A 24,786-nucleotide genomic window follows, 5' to 3' on the forward strand; every position below is an offset into this window, starting at 1 on the left:
AGATTATATGGCTATATTGATTTCTTTGATTTTTACAAGCAATCAAGCTTCACTGAGCATATGGTACACAATACCAGGCTGGATATTGGCGTGGGTTTTTTTTTTTTATTACCTTGAAACAAGAGGAACAGAGAGCATGTGGTTTTTCAGAGAATTTAGTACCAGGCTGGTTACTATTGAGTGCCTATTAGCAATAAAATGGTGGTAGTACTTTGCTAAAGTACTTGGGCTGAGGAGAATACTGCTGACCAGTCTGTCTCTTCTGAGAGAAAAAAAAAGAAAAAATACAAAGAGTTACAACTAGTGCCTCAGTCAGAGTTAACCCCTTGCGCTCTAAATCACAAATGCATGGGAGAATGAAAGCTCAGAAGCTGAACAGAACATCACCAAGAAGTTGGTGGTCAGTTACAGGAATAGATTTTTTATCCCTTTGGAGGGCCAGGGAAAAGAATTTCTTCTAAACAGAACAAAAGGGTTCAAGTTATTCATCAATTTTCAGGTCATACAGCTCCAACTGTATCACAACTGATTCTGATGAAGGCAAATTATATTGACTCATTAACCGAAAATTTAGTCTTGATGTTGACTTTTATCAAAAATAAAGAAAATTTTGCCAATGGGTACAGTGACCTGCTTTAATTCTCCACAGAATGTCATAAAGAATAATGACACTGAGGTTTTTTTAATTACAACATTTTTTCCACTGGAAGATTCATTCACAAGGTAGCATTACCCTGTAAAGATAGTATTTGGTGACTGACAAATAGCAGAATCAAAAGAACCAATGTGAGAGGGTGGTAGTGACATCCTTCCCTATGCACATTATACAGAGGAAACACAACCCCTGGCTAATGTTTGCTTGTGGTTTTCCTTCTGACCTTGTTTTTCCTTCTTTTTCATGCATTGTTGGGTAAGGGTACCAAATACAGGAGCTATTTGCCAATGCAGAGCAGCAGCCTTCTTGCATTCTACTTTGTTCTCTTTTCCTCTCTTCATTTGTCAACTTCAGAGCCTGGTTAAACATTGCAGATATTAAAGGCCAAATCATCTTTTCCTGCATGTTTTGCATCACAGCATGAGTTACCATTTAAAGGTGCCAGGACCATTTTGGAAGGTAGAGCATGTAATTATGTCAAATTTTGGGGATTATTCAGTCAGTTTGACATTCGTATGTGCATTTGGGAATTCATCTGCTCATAGCATAAGTAGGAAAATGGACTATATAACTTACTTCCAGCATATGTCCTTCTAGAGGCTCTCCATAGGAAACCCTTTTAATGGATCTGGAAGTTCCTATTCCACCAGCCACTTCTGCTCTATTTTTACTATCTTACTATCGAGTATAAAAGGGAATAGATTACAAAGACAATTTGGGTCTATTAAGAATCCTGAGGGGATCTATTATTTGGAGATATACCTTGTTGTTACAGAGTGAAAAGTGATTCCTTTTACCCAGCTGACTACTGAATGCTTTATGATTACTTACATTAAAATATATTCTAAAATATTTTCATACTTTACCAGCTGTTGTACAGTTTAATTTCTGATGACTATTTAGAGTCTTAATTTTTATTTGGTGCAGTGGGATGACTTTTTTGATGAAATCTGTGATTCCTGAAAAAGAAGAGGGACACTAAATACTATAAATCCTTTATTAAGGCTTGCAAACTACTTTATAACACAGCTTGCCCTTCTACTCTGCCCTATAGCTGTTCCTTTTCAAAGTCTAAGTTTTATGGGAGTTTTCTAGATAATTCATTAATGTGAATAGCACTACTGCATGAAGGACCAGGTGGCTCCATGGAGTCATTTTGAAAATGGTTGCAAAGGGTGTTTTATTGCTATGTTTATCAAGTAAAGCAAGTCATGAGATCATGGTAGGCAGTCCATCTGTGTTTAATCTCACATCCACAAACTTCTTAATATGTTGAGTGATAAGATCCTAAATTATCTGTTTTGATAGAACGGACTGTTGGAAGACAAGAACATTGGGCTGATTTGGAGACTCTTCTCAGGGCTTTTCTACCCTCTTTGCTTATAAAACTCCTTGAAAGGAAGTCTGCATGTGCTTCTTTTTTGTATTGATTCAGGTCCTTGTCATGCCTTTGGTAAATGCTGCTTGCTGCTGGTGCTACCTTGCTGTCAGTCCACAAAATGTGACAGAAAATGGAACAGAAGATGGAGGTGTAAACTGAACTCTTTCTTCTGATGCTAGTGATAAATCCTCAGCAGATAGAGTAAATCTTTTATACCAGCCAAAATATGTTGAAAACACGTTTTGAAGTTTTAGAGTCTTCATATAAAAGTTCCTTAATTTCCATCTAAAAACTTTTCCTAATCCTCTGTGAGTGGCATGAGCAGTGCCAAATAGAAAGTAATGGTGTTCATTTCAAACTTTTAGCAAAAAGTCACTGAAGGCAAAGGCTCTATGTGTCCAGTTTGTGCCTGTGTGACAAACCAGTGAGGTGAGATGTAGGGGGTTAACCAGGGCCCTGCTTGACTTTTTGGACGTATGTCAAGTATTTGTGCAGTTGCTTCAGGGCAAGAACCAGAGCTATGGACCCTAATTTAAAGTATATGAATAGTCACAATGAATGAATGACTCCAAATTTATTCTGTTCTTAATTAACATATAGTTTCTGTCCCTGCTGGACTAGGGCCTCTGTCCTTGGACATTAAGCAAGTGCTTTCAACAAGATGTTACTCTACCATTCACACCACATTTCTCTCTGCAGTGATATGGGACAGAAATTGCTTCTTCCTTTTTCTTTCTGTAGCTTCTAGGAACCACAGTTGTTATTTTGGAATGTGGTGTCAGGGAAGATGTAGCTGTTCCTAGCTTGCAGGGAATTCACTTGTGTTTCTTGACCTTCCCTGATATTAATAAACCAGAGACTCACCTTGCTGGAGGACTCTTTATGTATTCTAATTATTTAAAGGAGATATGATTTTGGGATGTCACCTGATGATGTCCTTGTAATGAGAACATCACAGAGGAAGAATAAAATCACATCAACCTGGCATAAGTGCCTGCATTTTGTAGGAGGAAATCCAGTGCTTTTGCCTCTATGTTCTGATGGTAACTTTTTTTCAGGGGGTTCATAAGGATTTAGCGTTTGGATTCAGATTGTAACAGAGAAGTTCTAATATCTACTGGGTGATGTGCCTTGTGTTTTTCTTCCTCTCTACTGATCCCCCCAAAGTTGTAAGCCTATTACAGATGCCTGCATCTACTCAGGCTTGGCCTTGAGAGTGCCAGGCAGTAAGTCATGCTTGCTTGTATTGATGCTAATGATCTTAGGATGGCCTCAGCAGAGGTTGGCAGCACCAACCAGGACATCTCATGGTTTCTTGGCATAAGTGAAAAAAAACGTAATTGTGGAAAACCAGAGATACTTAGCAAAAAGAATTTTGAAAAGACAAAACTGATTATTAAGTATTCATTAAGTTCCTCCTTTGTCCTCTGGGACAAGATGCTTTCAAGAGCTTCTGGAGAGGAAGTGGCTTAAAGATTAAAGATTTTAAAGATTTAAGTAGAAGTCAAACAAAATTAATTTTAGGAGACTATTTATTTATTTGGTAGCATTCAGTAACAAGATAGAAATATAAAGTGAGGGCCTGTATAAATGTGTATAAAGTAATTCATACTTGACCTTTCACACTAATGCCCTGACTCCTGTGTTGCTCAGCATTGCTTGCCTGGGGCAAACACACATCAATGTTAGGGACTGTGGTGTCAGCAGCAGAAAATCACCAACTCTTAAATTGCTGACCTTGGCTCTGGTGTTGTTATTTACTACTTAGAAAGTAAGTAATAAACTCTCCCCTCTGAGATGCCCTGCCTTGCAAGCTGACAAGCTTCTCCCCAAGGGCCAAAAGAGTGCAAATTGATATGAAGGTGCAACTTAGCAGGTCAAACAAAGGTGAGGTCAGCTTCATGCCCTGAGTCAATGAGGTTTCATTTGCTGACTGACAAGGGGCTTCCAACCCACTGTGAGATCACCCAGCATCACTCCTTGTTTTATTTATGTGGGAATAAAGCACAAAAATATGCATTACATCCCTGTTGTGTCTAGTTATAATGATGGAGAATGTCTCCAGCTGACCAAGGTGTCCTCATTAATGATTGTTCTATATTTAGCCCTTGCAGAGATCATGTGCCCCCAGTTTAATCAAAGACCTGGTAGCCATAGCAACGACACAGAGCATCTGGATGTATACGATTTGCTAAACACTGTAATAAAGTGCAAGATGAAAAGAACACACAGCAGTGTTAGGTGAATTAATGTATTGTGCTTTTCTAGTAGAGATTTTGAAGCTTTTATAAGAGTTCCCTACCCATAAATTATAGATTGTTTTTGAAAAAAAAAGCACCCTATGAACTCAGGTGACAGTTACTAATCTCTTTCTTGTTTTGTTTTGTTTCTTAATTTCATTTTGCAGGTGTATCAGCATTCATATACGGCATATTATGTCCTCAGCAAAATACCTCATGGGTAAGCAATTTTTCAATGTCTTTATTTTAAACCTTAGCTATTAAAAATTCTGCAGAATAATGTGTATCATGACAAATGGTTTCCTCTGACAGCCCATTGCAGTGGTCTGGCATTCAGCTGCAGCATCCACTGAGCCGTACATTGTACAAAATACAACATAATATACAAACAGAAGTCTGACTACATGAATTTCATATTCCAGTTTTCAAGTTTTTGGATAGAATATAGACACGTTGGTGGCTGGCTGAGAGCCACTGCTTACCAGAGAACTCTTACAGAATCTATTGAGGGGTGTTTTGCCCCTCAAATTTGGTCAGAATTTAGGTATCCACCCTTCAGTTGTGGGGCATTTTCTTGATAAAAGGGCTCTCTCTAGCATCCTACATGAAGACAGAGTGTCCCAGGATACTAATGCTGCTTAGATACATGCACTCACAATTATACTGAAGCTATGAGCCTTCAGGTTAAAAGATATTTCAGAGTGTGAGGACAGTGGACACAAACAAGAATGGCCCACAGGCTTTACAGAACATGAAAGCACATTGCATTATCTGAAGCACATACCATGAAAAGTTAGGTATATTCACAAGCAATAAATTCCATCACAGAATGCCTCTTCATTTAAGTGCCCCCCAATCAACTGAGGGTCTTGTTTAACAAGTTCAACCTGTTAAACCACCAGTTAAACACTGAGGCTTGTGTTTAACAGGCATCAATTACCCTTTGATTTGTCACAGGTTCTTAAATCCCACTCCCCGTTGTGGTGCTGCAGGTTACTGGAGTCTCCATCTCCATCGCCCTGCTGCTCATCTCATCTGTCTTATTTCTCTAGGGTTTAGTCCATAGTTTGTATCTGCTTCTCCTTAAAAGAGAAAATTTTTCAAATATACTTTCAGGACTGGACCAATTGGTCAGGAATGGGACAATAAGACACATGTAAGGATATGATGAGACATGATGTTTCAGAGTGACATTTCCATAGCACCCATGGAAATTCATCAGTTGCCTACCAAAATTCTTCAAATCATAGAAAAAAAGCTAAAATCCAGGAAGCTGGTGCTAAGTTGTGTGTTTTAAGTATCATATTGGAAATAACTGCAGGAATGGGAAAAAGGGACAATAAAGTTTAGCTCTGCCATTTCTGTAGAACATTGCACACAGCTCTGGTTATAACCATATAACTAAAGGGTTTTCTGTGCTTCTTCACTAGGTTGTGATTTCTATACATTATCTCTAAACAGGTAGTAAGTGGATGGTTTGGATCCTTGCAACAGGTGGCAAATCCTGCAGTTTAAAAGCCTAATCAGCCTAGTTTGTACACAGGGTAATCAGAGGGTCACCAGATCATTCAGGCTGGAAAGGCTCTTCCTAGGTCCAACCTCCTCCTCAAAGCAGGTTACTCAGAGCTTTATGCAGGTTTTGAAAACCTGTAGGGGTGGGGACAGCACAGCCTCACTGGGCAATCTGTCCCACTGCCTGACTGTCCCCAAATGGAGAAAGCTTCTCCTTATATCCAGTCTGAATCACCCCTTCCAGTGTATATTCCCTCTGACTTGCCCATACCAATTTATTCAATGAATTAACATATGTCTTACTTTGGAAAATGTTGGGGCAGGTCCTAAGGTCCTGTTAATTTCTGCATCTGATTCTGTTCTGCTTTTCTTTTTCCTTTGTTTCTTTGATGATTTTGGTTCAGGTTTTTCGGCAGGGTTTTGTTTTTTTTTTTTTTTTTTTGTGTTGGTTTGGCTTTATTTTGTTTGTGTGTGGGGTTTCTTCTGCTCTGTTATTTGGGTTTTTTTGTTTGTTTATTTGGTTTTGTTTGTTTGTTTCAGTAATTGACTGGATTTATTTCATTTTTTGAGAACTCCATCTTTCTGGCAATATATCTGAAATGAGCTTGTGGGCTGAAAGGGTGTTGAGCAATAGGATGAACACACAGCATGAGCACAAGAGCTTTGTATCTGCAGTAATTGTGCACAGTTCTACTCCAGACAAAAAAAAAGTAGAAAAAAAATACAAGTATCATGCATTGTGTCTGCTAGATCTGTTAAAAATTAACAGTACAGTGTTCCAGGCAGTTTACTACTACTGCATGATCTTTCTTCATGCTTGACAGCCACCTTCTTGTCCCCCCAGCTTCACCTGTATTGCACACTCAGCTGTGTTTCTCTTTGCTTTCCACATTTGGCTGAACAGCAGTGCAGGCACTTGAGGGGCTGGATGTGTTGGAGGAGAAGTATCCAGTGTAAGAGGAAGATTTGGAAAGTGAGAAGGTGCCAGAAGGCACACTGGTGTGTCAGGCAGTGATGTCCCTGCAGCATGATGTAGTGATGGATCAGGTAACCACTGGAGAGAGGAGGGTTGGAAGGATTGCTGCATTTCGTGTAGGTAGAGGTACAGTTTACAAAGGGGTTTAGGTGGTAGTTCCTTATTGAGGCATTGCAATCATAGAATCATAGAATTGGCTGGGTTGGAAGGGACCTCAGAGATCATCAAGTCCAACCCTTGATCCACTACTGCTGCAGTTCCCAGCCCATGGCACTCAGTGCCACATCCAGTCTCTTTTTAAGTATCTCCCGGGACAGAGAATCCACTACCCTGGGCAGCCCATTCCAATGTCTGATCACCCTCTCCATAAAGAAATTCTTTCTAATATCCAACCTAAACCTCCCCTGGCACAACTTGAGACCGTGCCCTCTTGTCTTGCTGAGAGTTGCCTGGGAAAAGAGACCAACCCCCACCTGGCTCCAACCTCCTTTCAGGGAGTTGTAGAGATATGGCTCAGGGACAATTGCATTGATCTCTCAGGTGATTGTTGGACATATGCGTGGTGGGAAGGGGGTAACGTTTCCATTTCCCTGGAACATGGGCATTTATTGTTCATCTGGAGTTCTGCATATGTCTTAGGGGGAAGAGAAAGGAAAGTTGTAGCAGGTCATCATGATGAAACAGGTGATGAAATACATCAACTGCAAGTAGAGCCTCTGTTGGCTGATCAGATAAAAAGCTCTTCTTCACATATATTTAACACAGGAATAGTGATCTGCTGGATGAATGTGGATGAAGATTGTGGAGGGCAGGATCAAGCACCCTGTCACAAGGATTAGTTCAGTTTACCTCTTCAGGTCCTTCGGTGATGACAAAATTTGCATCCCGCAGGCAGCATTCTTGCTCCCCACCTGGCAATAACGTGAGCAGCAAAAGCTTTTGGGACAAAGCAACTTGCCACTTCTGGAAACTTTTTTCATGCATTAGGCATCTTCTGCAAGTAGGCACCAGCTATACACCTTCAGGTGTGCCAGCAGTGCCTGGACATACCTCCAAATCTCAGCAAAGGCAATGACAGCTGTGAACAAACTCATTCTCTTCCACAATATCCCTCCTGCACAGTCTACACTCTCTCCTGGAAACAGGCTGTGACTCTGACTTTCCCTGGGCTCTCTCTACCCTGTTCCTCTTCCTCAGCTCTGATCTGCCTCATCAGGAAAGCCAGACAGTGTAGGCTTTGTACCCACTCATGCCCTTGCTATACCCCTGCTGAGGCTAACTAATAGGGAAGCCAATTAATCTAATCCATGACATCACTTTTTTTAATAACATGACATTAATCTGCCAGCATATCTTGCTTTTTAAAGGGAAATTTCTAATAAATTTTTGCTGTGTTCTGCAGGCTCCCCAGATTCAGTGGGTGATTGAAGTCAAAAGGGGCTGGTATGAGAGTTTTCTGGATTTCATCCCGAGGTCTCCACAGGTCTGACAAGCCAATTCGGGCATGTCCTTGGCACAGAGGTTCAAAAATTATATTTTAAACAGGGTGCAGGACAGCAGCTTTTTCCATGAGACCTTCTGTGGAAGTAAACTCCCCACATAAATAGTAGCAGCACAATTTGTCTCTCTGTAGGACAGCTAATAGATGCCAATGACATAGACTCAAAGGATCTTACTTTAAAAAAAAATGAGCATGAGATAGAAGAAAGTGTAAATATCCCTGCAGAGATACTTACTGCACAGATTTAAGTTCTCCTTTTTACTTATTTCAGCAATCCCACAGCTTCCTGGTAAAGTCAGGGTAGAAACCCCTATCGCTTTTACATTTACCATCTGGTTTTCGTGGCCCATGATTTCAGTTTCACAGGGGGAGCCAGCTAAGATCCAAAGTTCTCATTTTCCTGGACCGAGGTGTGTAGGGAGATTATGTTCAGTTCAGCTTCCCTGCACCTTACCCGTTTTTCTCCCAGTGTTCACCCAAAAAAGAGCTGCTGGCTCCGGGTGCCATCTAGTGGAACCAGACTCTGCACTGGCTGCTTGTGGTCCCTGGCATCCCATCCCATCTGCTCTCCTCTAAATGCTGCTGCTTTTCAGATGCATCTCACAGCTGTCTGCATTATCAATATTTTTGCACAGCTCCTCTCATAACCCCACAGTTGCACTTGCAGCATTGTAATGGCCAGATAGCTGCAGTTTATAGGTACTGTGGTAGCATCTGCTGCTGGGAAACACTAGGACAAAAAATGCCACATAGAGTTATGTCCTACTGTTATTTTTCCTAACTTTGGGAAATAAAAAATTAGCAATGCAGTGTAGGAACAACTTGCTTATGAAATCCAGCCACCAAAAACTGTTTTATCCTGTTGTGGGTTTTAATATTGTTGCTCTTACTAAGATATGGATGATCATAGTCATTCACGTCCTTTGCTGAAACAGGGGAAAAGCTTAGTTTGGTCAATGTTTTCATGGTCATTCCATGACTGACCCGTGTTCCCCTGACCCCACTGCAGGATTTTGCTTACCAGTGGTACAGCCACTTCATACCAGTGCATGATACTGGACCACTGGTTTCATCTGGCATTGCTAATTTTGGATTGGAACCCAATGGGGGGTAATCCTGTTTTTAACTTTCTGCTGCAGCCAGAAAGAAGAAATTTTACAGTTTTTTGTTTTTTGGCTTTTTGTTTTTTGTTTTTTTTTTCATACATTTCCTCAGGCCTCCCAGTGCTCATCCAGTTCTGCATGAATCTTTTCCCTCTGAGCCCCCCTAAGTGTCAGGGACTGACGCTTAACTCTCTGCTGAGCTCCCAGCATGGTGTTGGCACATCCAGCTGTGGCCCTTCAACAGGAGCTTCTAAATGTTCTTACAGGTATCAGGGAGAAAATCAGCAGTTTTTCCCACCTCTCCTTGATTCTGTGTATGGGAAGGACAGAATTATACACTGTTACTCCTCTCCAGAATCCATATTTCTTTTCCAATTTATATAGTGTAGTCAGAGGAACATGGTAAGCAGATCATAGGAGCAAGTTCAGCTGAGCTCAGCTCTTTCTGCCTGCACTGCTGAGGCTCTGTAAAAGGCTCCATGTGTCCCCCACACTGGGCTCCCAGTAACTTCACCAGAAATCCCCTGAGAGGAGGGACCTCAAGGTTCCTTCTCAAGAGGAGGAACTGAGCCTGGGCTTCACTGGGAGTAAATTTTCCAAGTGAAGTCTGTAGATCTCTCTGCAGAATTCTCACTGATGTTCCTGTCTCCTTTTGTACAAGCTACTGGCAGGAAAGAGATTAAAGTAAATTAAAGGAAACATAATCAGATTTATATGTAACTTATTGTGTAATATTTTGAAAGACAACACAGTTTTCCTTACACGTGTTCCCATTTTCATGTTTACAGTAAAAGGAAAATGTGTTTCATAATTTAAAATCATGGTTAAAAGGCTTCAGGGAATTGGCTCTGCTGCAGACATCTGCCCATTTGACCAAAACTATTCTGTTTTATTTTGTTCTGGCATGTTATGCCCCTTCTCTGTAGCACAAAAGAATCTTCCCATACCTCAGTGTCCCCATTTGCAAAGCAAGGACAGAAATATTTCTTACACCACAGAAGTTATATGTGATAATTACTGTAGAAAGTGCTGAACAGTTCCACACTTTAACATTTATAAACCTGTTCTAGAGCCCACATTTCATTTTGGGAGGAAAAAGTACTGTAATTAGTAGAGTCTGTTTTCAGCTATTTGGATTTTACTTGGAGGAGCTGAATATTTTACCTCAACAATGGTATAGAGAGGGTAAAATAAACCTTTATAAAAACTATGTAAAACTAAATAGCAATGTGAAATTTGATTAATAAGTAGAAAAGAAATATATTCTGCTGTTTGTGAAGAATCTGCTATTGTTACTTCTCTCTTCTCCCTCTTTGCCAATTATTCCATGCTTTTTATGGTCGTTTTGAGATAGTTTATGTGATTAATTCAGACACCTCTGCTGACTATTGTGGTGTCTCTAATGCCAGACCATAAATAAAACCAACCTCATTATGCGTTTTTAGTTGTATTTTGACAACAGAAAATTGGCCCTTGGAATAGTTAACTTTGTAGCTTGATTGTGGAGCACTTCTTTGAAGTGGATAGGAATCTTTCAGTTGAGTTTACTGGCATTTGGCTCAAGCCCTGGTGGAGCTGCTGGGCTTCTATCTTTTTATAATCATCTGAATTAAACACACTGTAAGTCACTGGAACAGTGGTTAGATCACATACTGGCTTATTGCTTGCAAATACATTTTGTACCTCTTTAAAGAGAGCCAGTATTTTATTAAGCAAAGCCATGATTTGAGCATCACTCACTTTCAAGCAGTGGCAGCTCAGGCAGGACCCTTGGCTGTGCCTGTGGGAGGGCATCCACTTCAGCAGCTTGACACCATCTCATTTCCCCAGGGGATTTGCTATTTGCTCACCCATCTTGGTCACTGCATAACATTTTGTAATGTGAAATGTTCCTTTCCTGTGTAGGCAAAGCAATTCTTGCCATGTGGTTCTCTTTTCCAGAGTCAGTTGTGATGTGGGTGGACACCTTGGAAACCATCTATAGCAATAATCATAATGAATAGTCCCCTGGTGGGAAGATTTGATATTAAAAATTAAAGTAATGGCTGCTGAGACAAAAAAAAAAATAATCTTGAGTAATTATTAGCTAGATGCAACTGTTAGCAGTTCAGCAGAGAAAAGCCCAGCAACCACCTTCTTTATGTTATAGAAAAAAATCAATAGCTTATGGCTCATCAGGAAAGAAGAAATATTTGAAGAAAACTTTCGTAGCAAGGTTGAGATAGACATAGGTTTTTGACAGATAAGAGAAGGTGGATGAAAGAGATGTATAAAATGATGGTGTTTGGCATTAATTAGGCAACTAACCAAAGCCCATGCAGTAGCTGTTTCCATGCATCACCTTCCTAGAAATGAAATTGTTCTGTAGGTGGATTTCCACAGAGGGGTTTTGGATGTATTTAGTTAGTTATTTTGTTTCGTAATTATCAAAGCTCTGGGAGGTTTTCCACTAAAACAGAACTAAGAAACATGAATCTCCCCAGGGAGCCACTTTGACTTCCCTGCTGTGGGACTGTAGAGTTGTCCCAGCACGGGCCTTATTTGTTGCTTGAGTTGGAAAATAAACATTTTCATCCTACTAAAACTCTCAGTGTCTGTTGTGTGATTACACAGCATAAAGCATTTACCCAGCATGTTACAAAACAGTCTCACTTCTTTTTTTCTTTTTTCTTTTTTTCTTTTTTCTTTTTTTTTTTTTTTTTTTTTGTGGGCACCTGAAAAAAAAAACTTTGTGGACCCCAACCTGCAAGATTATGAACATTACCTCTCTGTGGTGGGGTTTATTGAGGCCTGGGCTCAGGTTATATAGCACAGGCTATAAAGGGAACTTTACTCAGTGACTGAGGATGATAAACACTCTGTGCCATAGCACTTGTGCACCTTTCATCTTTACTACCTGGTTCTGTGACCACTCCATAGGTAGGCACTAACCAAATCTAGTAGGCTGAAAATCTTTTGTTATCTTGGGATCCTGTCCCCCCTGTGGAGCTCAGAAGAGCTCTTGGGCAAGAGGAAAATGGGGAAATGTACTCAATGGAGCAAAGGATCTTTGAGTGGAGCAAGGATGCTACAGCCAGGGCTTTCCTTGATACCATAATCACTGAGAAAGTCTCCTTAGAGCAGAAGTGAAATTGTCCCAGACCATGTCATAACAGCCCTGGTATCTTTTCATCCCCTACCCTATACTTGTAGCTGAACTACAATTTGAAGAGATAAGATAGGAATAGAAAGGTTACTTTCCTATGGTACAAATGAGAAGGAGATAGAGGAACAAAAGAATCTTCCATATATAGATGAATGGAAGCAAAAGTTACACCTCATTTCAAATGTGAGTAATTCCTCCTATGTGTGTGCCTGAGGTTTATACATCTGTTATGGGGCAGAACTGTAGGGCTAGAGTGGTATTTTAGTCATTTAAATGAGAATATTTTATAATCCATGTTTAAACTGAAATAGGTTGTTGGTGGAATTGCTTAGAAGTGATCGTGTCACTGTTGCTAAGAAATGGAAAGAATGGCTCTGGTTTAATATAACTGATGAGGATGTGGTCTCTGTGGTGACAGACTCTTTAGGAAAGTATTGTGTTTCCTGAGAACCTACACACACCCCTCAAAGTTCTCCTTACCCTATTGACATGTGAAGAAGTAAGATTTGCTCAAAGACTGAGTTTTCAAAAAGATACAAAGAACACTGAGTCATTCAGGGTTTGTCTGAAACCCATTATACCAAACTGTTAGATTAGTTTAGAGCATAAGCCCAAGAATCAATCTCTTACCCCAATTAAAAGTGTGACCTACTACCAATGAAGTCAGAGTATAACAAAAAGCTTCTGGTTCTGGTAGTGGGACATCACAGCTGTGTCTCATTTTATATACTAATAATCCCATATTGCTCTCTGCAGGCATCATATCATGGGGCTATTTTTTATTAGGTTTTGGAAGTCAGATAAGGTCAGCTGGATGGAAAATACTAAGGTTTCATCACAAACATCCTTCCCTGGAACCTGGCAGAGCTGCTCTGAAGAATATATATATTCATCCCATCCTCGTTGTTGAGATCTTCCCAGTTCATTCTTACACATCTCAGTGATCACTGGGGATTTGCTCTTTACCCGGTGTGTTTTTTTGCCTGTATTTTCATTAGCTGATCTTTAGGTAGCTGTAATTCTGACTAGTGTTCAAATATTTAGATTTTTGTTTTTCCATGCCTTTGCTGCTCATAAATAGACTTGAATTCCTGCTAAATTCAGTGCCTTACTCAAGCCTTGAATAGTTCTGGGGTCAGACCTGTCTGAGAAAACTCTATAGACTGAGAAAATTATATGAGTAAGAGAAAATTACTTTTAAGTGGTTGTGTTTATCACCTGAATGCTATCACCTCTCATTGTCTCTTTCAAGGACAAAAATAGGACTCCAGGAACAAAAGTTCTTAAAAAAAATGCAGTAAAAATTTACTCTGTCACCTATGATTTAGAGGGGTCACATAAGAAACATGATAATGTCATAATTTTAAAAGAAATGCTACCAGTATCCAAAGGCCCATTTCCACTGTTTGCTTACTCAGGGAAACTCAGAGATTTTGATCAATGGCTTGCAGTCCTCCAGGCAGCATCACCATCACTCCTCTCTGGGTACCAGTCTCTGCTGCATTTTTAGATCAGTTTTGGTACACCTGCACTAGAAAGACAAGGCTGTGCCATCATTTTGCCTAGGTCTGAATTAAAGTTGTTGGCTCCTTTTCTGACAAGTGATTGGTTTTAAACTGGTATTAGCATCATGTAAGATTTTAGGAGCTCACTACCAAATAATCCATTGATGGGCGTTTTACACACACACACAAACTATAATAAAAAAAATCTCTGAATTCATATTGCTGGCTTGAATCTGACTGGATTGCCAAATTAGGGAAAAATCTTTTAAATTCCCTTGCTTTCTGTCTTTTGTTTTCTAAATCTGTAGAATTCATTCATCAGGGACAAAATGGTTGGTGAGCTCCATTGTTTTTAAGTAGAGCTATCTGTAGTCAAATTGAGCAAGTTCAATTTGTTTTCATTAACTCCTTCTACATTTGTTCACTGATAAGTGCTGTAAGGAAATTCTGTGTATGTGTGCATTAAATATCTAATAGTGGACAAGCATGGATGAATGAAAGAGCCTTCCCCATCTATTTAAACACTTTTAGTGGAATTCCAGGAGGATTCTTTTAGTTACAGTCTGATTTCTTGATTATCTGTTCTAGCAAGTCTTTGATTCCCATTTGAATTATATTTTATTCTAACTCACTGCAAATATCTAGAGGGCTGTGTATCTCCTGGGAAGCAATTTTCTTAATGGCACCTGTCTCCTCTTCTCCTTGGTGAATACTGAAGTAAACAAATAATTTCATTGTTTAAGAATGTTGTTTTGTTTCTCAAGAAATTGCACTCCTGCTTCATGGAGATCCTTCCTTCTTTCCTCAAGTCCTTATGTATGGTCCTTTGTACTTTTATTAATACAACTCTTTTTCATGCTTTTATTTCTTTTTGCAAAGTTTCCCTGACGCTCTTTTTTCTCATCAAGGATCAAAAAGTTTCCAGTTTGTCATAACCCTTCAAGATCTTTTCTCTACGTAGTGGTTTATATCTAATTTTTCTTTCCTTCTTTCAGAAGAAGATGATATTTGTCTAAGCTGCTGTCTGATTTGATGCTATTAGAAGTAGATGTTGAAAAAAAAAGTTCTGGTGCTGAGACAGATAATTTAGACAAACAGTTTTTTATGTTCAACCATGAAATGTCTTAAAATACTGTGAGGTGACATGCTTAGGGCTGCTGTGTTTCAAAATATTCAGTGCTGGCTTAGTGCAAATAATAGGAGAGGATATTTCTTCTTTCCCCACACTTTTTAACTGTCTATGTTTCCTCAGCTTCTTTGCATATGCTACTTAAATATTAATAAACTTTTTATATTTTCTAAAATGATGGCATAGTTAGGAGGTTTCAAAGTTTTCCTTAGGAACTCATCTGCACAGATTTGGTTATCTGTTTAGAGGATGGATGTGTCAGTACAGCTTCTGGTGCAAATTGTTGCTTTCTTTTGCTCCCATTGGAAGCATATAAAAAGAATTTCTATACAAATCCTGTTGTTCTGAATCTAAAATTAAAATTAAAAGTTAATAAAACAGACCCTGGAAGAACAGCCTGTACCAATTCCCAGACTTTGACTTCTTTTTTTCAGTTTCAGACTTTTTCAGTGTGGCATTGTAAAATATTCTTCTTGAAGTACAAGGAATCTTTTCCTTCATTACAGTGGAAAAATTCTATTGTTTTTTTTAAGCAGTTTTAGAAGAACTTATTACAGAATAGTTTGGCGTGTTTGTGCTTTTGGGGGGAGACTCAGTGCCATGAAGTATCTGAGGGAAGTTGGTCTTTTTCAGAGTGGGAGAAAATGTCAGAAGTGAGAACATGTAGATGTAACGATTTCAGCAAAACACCATCCAGGATCTTTAAAACTACTTCCATATTAGTCATGATATTTTTTTAAGGTCAAATCCAGTCAACTTGATACATTTAATTATATTTTTTCATTCTACATAGAGCTTCTCATCTAAATTACAAGCAAAAATGATTTGGCTGACAGCGTGCTAATTGCACTCAGGAATTTTCCTTACTTGGAAATATTGAGGGGAGTCTTTTTGGCAGGAAGGTTCATCTAAATGAGCAAATTTCAAATTTACCATGTCAGTACTGTTTTTTGAATGTTGTGCAGAAATCATGCCTGTGTCTGGAACAATTTAACAACCTCAGCTCCAGACAATGTCGTCTTAATGTGAAAAAGTTTATGCAGCACCTGCTCCATCTTCTGTCAGCCCTAAAACAACATCATTATTCCCGTCTTTCCTGGGCTTTGAAATCAATCTTTTTAAGAGCTGAAAGAAATTACAGAAGTGCTTTAGCAAAGGCCTTGCCACTTCTTGGGCTGGAGATGAAGATTAAGGTTCTTTTCTTTTAGGAATTCATGGAAAGGGTGTGAGGATGCAGTGCACCCAGTCCTTGGTGCAGACCAATAAGCAGAGTTGAAGAGGCTGCCTGCATTTCCAAGCCCATTTCCAAGCCAGCATCTTGCTCAAATGAGGACAAGAGGAAGGCTCAGATCCAACCAAGACCTAATTATGAGGGTCTGTGAGGAGCACTGGCTCCTTGGAACCAGATGACCCATAATATTGATTGAGTTAAGAAAAATACAGAATTTCAAACCAGCTGTTTTGGAGAAGAAGCAGGGGTGTAGCTATGGAGGAATACAGCTTATCAGCAATCACATGCCTTCCAGAAAGAGTGGGTTGGCATGAGATCCCTTTTATGAAGCACTTGGAAAATGGATGAGTGCTCCTGGGATATAGGTGTGCATTTGGTTGGACTCCCTTAAAGGATTTTAGAGCTAAAGGTCCAGAATAGTATGAGATAGGTAGAAATGTGTTTGATAACTGCTCTCCAAACAGGTTTTTCAGTTTGAGGCTCACTAAGATTTTCTGGGAGAGAGAGAGAGAGAGAGAGAGAGAGAGAGGGAGGGTTGTGGCCATCCCACCTGCAGCAGCTGTGTAGGAAACTCCTCCTCATCCTCATTCTATGGGTTTTATAATGGGTTTGTAAAGGGGTTGCTTGGAGCTACCAGGTAGGAAATTCACCTGTGTTCCACCACGGACCATGCACCCAACATAGCCCAGGGAAGCATGTGGGAGTTTGGTCTTCTTTAGTAGGCTTCACAAAGAGGTCAAATCCATCGTTGTGCCACCTTCATACTGACAGCCTGGTCTCCCCAGCCCAACTCCAGATCATTCCTGCATTTTTTCTGATGCCTGCTAGATCAGGCTTGGCAAGGATAGATGGCTTCTCAATCTCCTTGCACAGGACATTGAAGTTTCCTACAGGTGAGAGAGGGAATGGTGCTACTCTTGGGAAGAGGATTCTCCTCAGAAGAGATGAGGAATGAGCTTAAATCTGCCAACAGGAAAATGTGGATCTCTCAGGAGTGTTTGTGGGGGAAAATAGGAACTTAAGCTCCTTTCAAAGGCTGTGGTAGAAAAGAATAACCTACAGAGGATGGGTTCCTGCCTACCACCTGCCTCCAGTGGTGTGCATCACACCCTGGATGTGCATACTGTTACCTGCTGAATTTAGAGGCAGTTTATGGTAGTGAGGTTTGTAAACCAGATGCCTGAAGACAATTTGCAAATCCACCAATCAGCCTTTCTATCTGCATATTCATCAGAAAGTTTCAAGGCAAACAAACAAGATTTTGCAACAAAAAAATTTCCCAGATATTCTGAACTGCTTAAGAATGAATACAAGAGATGCAGTTCTGTTTTCCCTGAGCCATACAGGAGATGACTGCTTTTTCTGACTGCAGCAGAGCTCTTTACTGATGGATGGAATGGAGTGGTTTTCCTACTGCCTTATCAGCTGCCAAAGCTGGGTTATGCACCATCTTCACCATGTTAAGTTTTCCTCTTCTAAAAGTGAGCAGAGCTGACAGGACTTGTCTGGTCTCTGGTCTGAATTATTGACTGTACTTGGTATGTCAGTACCTTAAATCCATCTGCTTTATATGAAGCAGAACAAGTTTGAATTCTTACAATTTGTAAATTTTGCTTATTTAAGGATATTTCCCCCTCTATTTGCAATTTTGTGCTCCTCTTCTCACTATGGGTAAAAATAAACAAACAAACAAAGAAAACCTAAATAGTTTGCTTGGCAAATAGTGAAGTACTTTTTCTTCTCTCCCATAAGAGGTTTTGATTTGATTTTTTCTCTCTTCCTCCTGCACTCAGAGGTTATACTCTGTTCAGATAATCAAGATAGCTAACCAAAGAGATTGAGTCTTAACAGGAATACCAGACTTGAAACTTGAATAGCTAATGCATACAAGCTTGAAAAGATCCAGAAAAAGCTGTAGGTCTATTCTTACTGGAATGGGGATTTTGTCACAACTAATAGTAGGAGTTAAGTATAATATTTGTGTGTTCTCTTATCCATACCATGCAAGAATGACTTTAGGCTACCTGTGAAGACACCTTCTGGTTAAAAAATCATGAGAATGAAAGACATAATTTTACTCCATCCCACTTTGCCCATAGACCTAAAGGCTATCTGGGCACCCTTCAGACTTGAAGGGTCAGTGCTGAAGAAACCCCTCTCACCTCTCCAGGTTTCTAATGAATCCTGTCATCATCAAACCTGTCTTCTTCAGTGCTTTAATTTTAATTGGCTCCACAGGCCTCTTCACAGAGATCATGCAGACATTGAGGGTCATGGTTTAAAACCACTGATGATGAGTTATGTTTTATAGCCCACTAGCAGGAGATCAGAAGTTGCTGTTCCAACTACAGGATGTGTAGAAAGGGTAAACCATAGGCTTCAGTGCCTTAGGTCTGCCCTGCTCCTGTCTTTGAACAGCAGCTCATATGAAAAGCCTTTTTTTTATATTGGAAAGAGTGCACAAAGTCAAATTCTAAACATTCCTCTTGCTTCTGCCTTGGGAGATGCTACAACTGCTCTGGGAATGTGCAGCCAAGGGAATTCTTGCCTGAGAAGATAGAGCCAGAGTGCAACTGTGGTACAGCACCAGGTCACAAAACAGGCCATAAAGATAATTCAGTTACTGAAAAACATTCAATTTTGTCCTATTTTGAAAATATGGTCTGGAAAACATTGCCTTTAATGAAGAAATAAACTCAATACAGGAAGAGAAGGCCTTTTGCTTAAAGGCCAGGCAAGCTTTGGCTCATTTCTCTGGTTTTGGGTGATGGCCTCAAATGACCTTATTATTCCTGTCTATAAGCCAGAGATGATAATACTCTGTACTTTTTAAAGCAGTTTGAGATCTGCTGATGGGCCACACTGTTTACAGGCTTTATTAGTGTTCTTATTTGTAGGATTTTACTATACCCAGAATTGTAGCCATAAAACTTCAGAATAGGTAATGAAATTATTTGTGCTGAGTAAAAATACAGTCAAGGAAATGCTGTCTGTGCTCTTATAAAATGACATTATGCTGCTCTGACATTTACAAAAAACCCTCTTTTTTTCTATATTACATTTGCTGTGTCTCACTGGTGTTCTGCTAAAAATAAAGGTAATGGATGAAAGAACAAGAAAAGCATTTTGATTTTTATTTTCTAAAAACAACAACAAAAAAGATATTTGGTAATAATAAGAGCTTTACCCTTCAAAGCCAGGGTGCATATCAGTTGTTATACAGTTGCTAAACTTCCCTGCTGTAATACTCAATAGGAAATTATTAAGCAGAAAATCTATCGGGTGAAATAGATTAAATTATATTTTGCTTATGACAGTGTAATTCAAAAATACAATAATTCTTCATCCTTTGTGGATATCATCAGTGCTGATATATACAATTTCTTTGTTTGCTATCCCTTGACTAATTCTTAAAGCTTAAGCAAGTCATCAGTGGAACTAATGTCTTTAACTTCATATTAATAAGAAACAGAAATTGTCAGTTAAATTATTTAATATTACCAGTGCTTGCTAGTGGTATAGTGCTTACAATATGGAAAAAATTACTGAAATCTGGCACTAAATATTAGATTATTCCAGCTGAAAGACACCTCATGAGGTTGTGGTGGATTTCCAAAGCAAGTGTGAACCAGCTTAAATAAGAACATTTCTGAAGCTGAAGCTAAAATCTTATTTTTCTCTTTTTGCAGGGATCCCCAGAATTTGGATCCCCCTGAGGTCAGCAATGCAAAGCTTCAGTATGCTGGTTGGGGTCCAAAAGGGCAACAGCTGGTAAGAGAAAGAACAAGTGTGGAAGTTACTTTAGAGACCATGGTGCTAGTGTTTGGAAGTAAAGAATAATTCTTTACTGGCCTCTTGAAGCCTGTGTGGTAGCTTCTAGCATTAATCAATATGAAGGTTGCTTTATCATTAATTTGTTTGCTGATCAGTAATTTGAAATTCCCAACTATATACATATTCTGCAAAGGAATTGTGTCAGGAATGCAGAGAAAGAACAATTCTATGGAAGCTCTTTGAGGGGATGTACCTGCTTCTTCCAATGTTGGACACAGGACAGATTATAGCCATAACAGGCAGTATGATTTAGTTACCATAACATCTTTGCTTTACAAGGGCATCTTTGGACTTGCAAACTTGGTGCTAGGAATATTTTAATATTAGCAGCTCTGTTTGCAGAGTGCATCTCTTCAGAACAGAATTGCCCTGAAATTGCCCTCTGCCAAACAGACAAAAGTAGAAGAAAAAAGAAAAGAAAGAGAAAAAAAAAACCAACGAAACACCCCAAAACAAACAGAAACCCCAAATTGTTTTCAGGGATTCATTGTGTTTCCTGGAGCCTCTCATCCTAAAATAATCCTGAAATCTGCAGTGTTTTGTTACTCAGACACTTCCATCTTGGATTTACTGATTTTTTTAGAGCATTTATTTCCTGGCCTGATCCCCTGGCTTCATTTCCTGGTGCAAATCCAATATTAAGGTTTTGGATGTTCCAAAGATTCTCCTTCTGATGTAACAAAAAAAGAAAAAGTGACAACTTCTTTTTTGATTTGGAATCTTTATACCAAGAAATTAGCTTTAAAAGCTCATTATCCAAAAAAGTCTGACATATGTCTCCTGTCCCCAGGCCTCTCGTGGGAATTTTTTTCCTGTGTCCTTAACTTGATTTTTTTTAAATTTAGTAATTTAAAAAACAGCAGTAAAAGACATTATAATTGCCAGTCTGCAAATCAGGTTGGAGGAAACACAACAGATAGAAGAATAGGACAGTGCCTCCTTTGCTCCATTGGGGAAATCAGGTTGGAAAGAGTCATCAAACTCAAGTTTTATAAGAGTGGAGATATTTCAGCCTTTACCTCTATATGAAGTGACATCTGAAGAGCCCATTTTCCTCATTGCACACATGCACATGCCCTGCTTTGATCCTCTAGCATGTGCCATTTCCAATTCCATAGTCTGGCACCCAAGAGATCCCTGCTGAGCAATTTGTCCTGATTCCCCGAGGCAGTGGTGTGATCATGACCAAGCTCTCTTTTATCTTCATTGGTGAAGACCAGTGTGATATCACTGGGCTCCTGGCCAACTGATGGAGATGTACAGTCAGTTGATAACACATCATGCTCAGAACTGGATGCTACCTTCAAAATGTGGTGAAGAAAGCAAAAACAGACCAACAATTGTTTTTATTCACTGTTCAGTAGCATTTTCTCTTTTAAGTCTAACAAACTGACCCTCACAATGTATAGTGAAAGCTACATCTGCTAAATGAAAGCTAATTTTGAGTTGCTTTAGAGATTTTCTCCATCACACAAGTGAATCTTCCTTTCTTTAATACAGTTTTCCTGTGAACTCACATGCCTTCAGCACCTTGAGTCACAGATACTGATTTACATTCATGTTAGTTTTACCAAGTTGTATGGGTGCACTTAACTTCCACCCTGAGAAGAACTTAACTTTTAACTGATTTACTACATTGCCTTCTCCACCAAAGTAACGTTACTATACAGAAAGCAAAAATATTCATATAAAAATTCACGGATTGTACATACAACAGAACAGTATATGTATATATATACATAGGTCTTCTTTACTCCCAGATTTATCCTTTAATGCTGAAATAATTGATACTACTTTACACCAATTTTATTAAGAAATATACAGTGAATATTCAGTTCCCTAAGAATTCTGTAAGACATCAGGTTTAGCACATGTCTATTTTGTGTGATGTACAGCAGGGTTTTTATTTAAAGTAACTTCAAATATTCCTATTATTGTTGAATTCTCTATGAATCTTGGAGATACCTTGCAACAGTGGATTTTTTTTGTATGCTGCCTTTTTGTTTTTTCCCTTCTAAGAATGTAAATGTGTTGGCCTGCAATTCAGCTGTATGTGAGGAGAACCTCACTGGTAGCTTAAGTGTTACCTTGCATACCTGTAATATATTTGCCTGTGTGCTCTTTTCCCTTAAAATAAAACTAGCTGCCATTTGTAAAATAAGCAGGCTTTTACATGGATAAGCTATTATGTATAATCTATTTCTAGGTAATGATCAGCAGGGAATTGCTAGAGAAAAAAGATTTAGAAAAAAAAAATCTACAAGAATTATAAGTGAGGTGGAGAAAATATGCAATGCTCACTGTTCTCTCTGTCAGGACTAGTTTTACTTGAGTTATTCAGAATATAATTGCCAGTGAAATCTGGTTCTTCTTCTGTGGGGACAGCATCAAGTGCAAAGGCAAAGAAAAATTGAAGTCTGCTTAAACCTGATAGTGTCAATGTGTTTGCTAAGTGTTGGGAGGGTTATGTTACAGGTGAAAGAGGGGAAAAAGGTCAAGTGGGATGCAAAGGAGTAATGTGCTGGGAAGTACATGTCAGCTCCCCTAGTCCTAGGTGGTTACAGAGCCAAACCCATGTTTGAGGATGCTCCTACAACTACTGGGAGGTACCCAGTGTGTAGCAGCACCCATGCTGCTCTCAGCAGCACCCTCTGTGCACACCCTGAAATCTGTCTTCATGCTGCACCTCACAGGAAAGATGAGAGCAAAGAGGGGATGAGTTTTGCATCACCTTTGAAATATTCCAGTTTTCTGGAAATTAAAAGCTTTCCCCTTGAAATCACCCAGTTTCTTCTTCTGTGGCAACACAACAGAGAGGCAGGGTAGCACAGTAAGAGGGTTTGGTTCTGACATTTTTCATTCCCTTTGTGGCTTCTATTGCATCCTTCCTAGGGAAACTTTTCATCACTGTCTCTGACTTCTCCCCAATCTAATAATTCAAAAAAGAAACAAATCTGAAGCAGGAAAAGCCTGAATTATCTGCATTCTTTGCAATTAAAATAAATAGTGGAACTTTCCCAGGAGCAATTTTCTATTTATCCTGTTCTCTTTTGTCCTTAATCATTAAATTATATGCTAGTTTTAGGATGATGAACTCCTCAGGGTGTGGTTATTGACTGCTCCCTAGCCTGCAGAATGCCACAAATGCCAACACAGCTGTGTAAATAATGGCAGACATTAGATCTGAGAAAATCTATGTCAGAAGATCAGAATGCAAGAAAAAAATCCCTCCCTCACTTCTGGCACTTCAGAAAAATGCTTCAGCCTTTCTCAGATCTCAGATAAAGTATTAAAAAAAGTAAGTCTTACAAAGCTGTTGGAAGAATTGGGCTCTTACCAGCACAAGATCCTAAGTCAGTCAAAAGAGCCACTAGTTCAGGGCAAGAGGGAGCACACTTCCTAAATGTGACTGTCATTAAAAGGCTGATTTCTACAACGTGAACCATCTCTTAAACCTGTGCAGAGTGGGTGAAAGCTGTTGGATTGGAATAGCAGTATGACATATTCAGGTTTAGTGGGTGTAAAGGATGAAGTACAATGTCTTTGAAAAACATCCATCCTCTCCATGGTGCAACATTTCATGGCATCAGCACTGATGGGTTGTTTGGTTGTTTTCAGTGAGTAGGCTGTATTACCCTCCAAAGTTTGCGTGGTGCTTTCTAGCAATATGAGGATGTTGGTGGCATGATAGTTCTGCAGTGAGGTGTTAATTGCAATTTTCTCTGTACTCTGTATTCTTATGCTAGTAAAAATCTTAATTCTTCTCTATCTCTGATCTTGTAATTTATGAATCAACAGCTACCCACTTTCAGAGTTTCAGTTCTGCCAGAAAGAAGCCTCTGTTAATTGATCTTACTGGAATATTTCACCAGTTTCATCATGCTATGTCTTTCAGAGGGAGGTTCTGCCCATGTGCTGTGGACTCACACTGGGTTTCTGCCATACATATGGCCCAATATTATCTATGCAAAAGTTAATAGTATCACCCTGAGTTCAGTTTTAATAAAAGCTGATGGGCTTGGACTTCTCTACTTATTTAAAAAAAAAAAAAAAAAAAAAAAAAAAAAGTACAATGTGAAGAGATTCCTTTGCTGGTTTGCTTGGCAGCACAGCACTCCCTTTAGGACTGAGAGAATGTCTGGTGCATACCTGTGGCCAAAGTGCTGAATGTATGGGTTTTTGTGCTTTCAGTATGTTTTTATCTAGGGTATCCCAAAATGGTCACATCCAGGCTCAAAGTAATGGCTTCTGTATCTGAGCCCTATTGTCAAAAGGAAGAAGGAAGCACTAGGACTGCTCTAATAATGTGCAGTTATTTGCCTGCATTGACAGCACTAAAGTGCAGCTCACAGAAGTTGTTAAACTCCAGTTTCAGATGCAGAAAAAAACTTCTGCTGTGCTGCTATTTACCTTTTAACCCTGACAGATCCTACTGATAACAGTGACACATCAGATGCTGGGGGAAGCATTTCTGCACAGCTTTAGTGGCAGCAGTTATAATTCCAAAGAAAATCTCTCTCATAGGTCACAGTATTTATTCTTCAGCAAAGAGAAACATTTTTTTTTAAGGTACT

At 39.3% G+C, this 24,786-nt stretch overlaps 1 protein-coding gene across 2 annotated transcripts in view; it reads left to right on the forward strand.

Annotated features, from left to right (window-relative positions):
- DPP6 (dipeptidyl peptidase like 6) overlaps positions 1-24,786 on the forward strand; it is a 387,177-nt gene that overhangs the window by 269,700 nt on the left and 92,691 nt on the right. For both annotated transcript variants that reach the window (XM_030444556.1, XM_030444557.1), the window contains exons 6-7: positions 4,444-4,496; positions 20,068-20,149. In XM_030444556.1, the coding sequence (XP_030300416.1) occupies positions 4,444-4,496; positions 20,068-20,149 (135 nt within the window). The remainder of the gene's footprint in view (positions 1-4,443; positions 4,497-20,067; positions 20,150-24,786) is intronic.

Source organism: Calypte anna, chromosome 2, assembly GCF_003957555.1.
Source record: "Calypte anna isolate BGI_N300 chromosome 2, bCalAnn1_v1.p, whole genome shotgun sequence".
Taxonomy (NCBI): domain Eukaryota; kingdom Metazoa; phylum Chordata; class Aves; order Apodiformes; family Trochilidae; genus Calypte; species Calypte anna.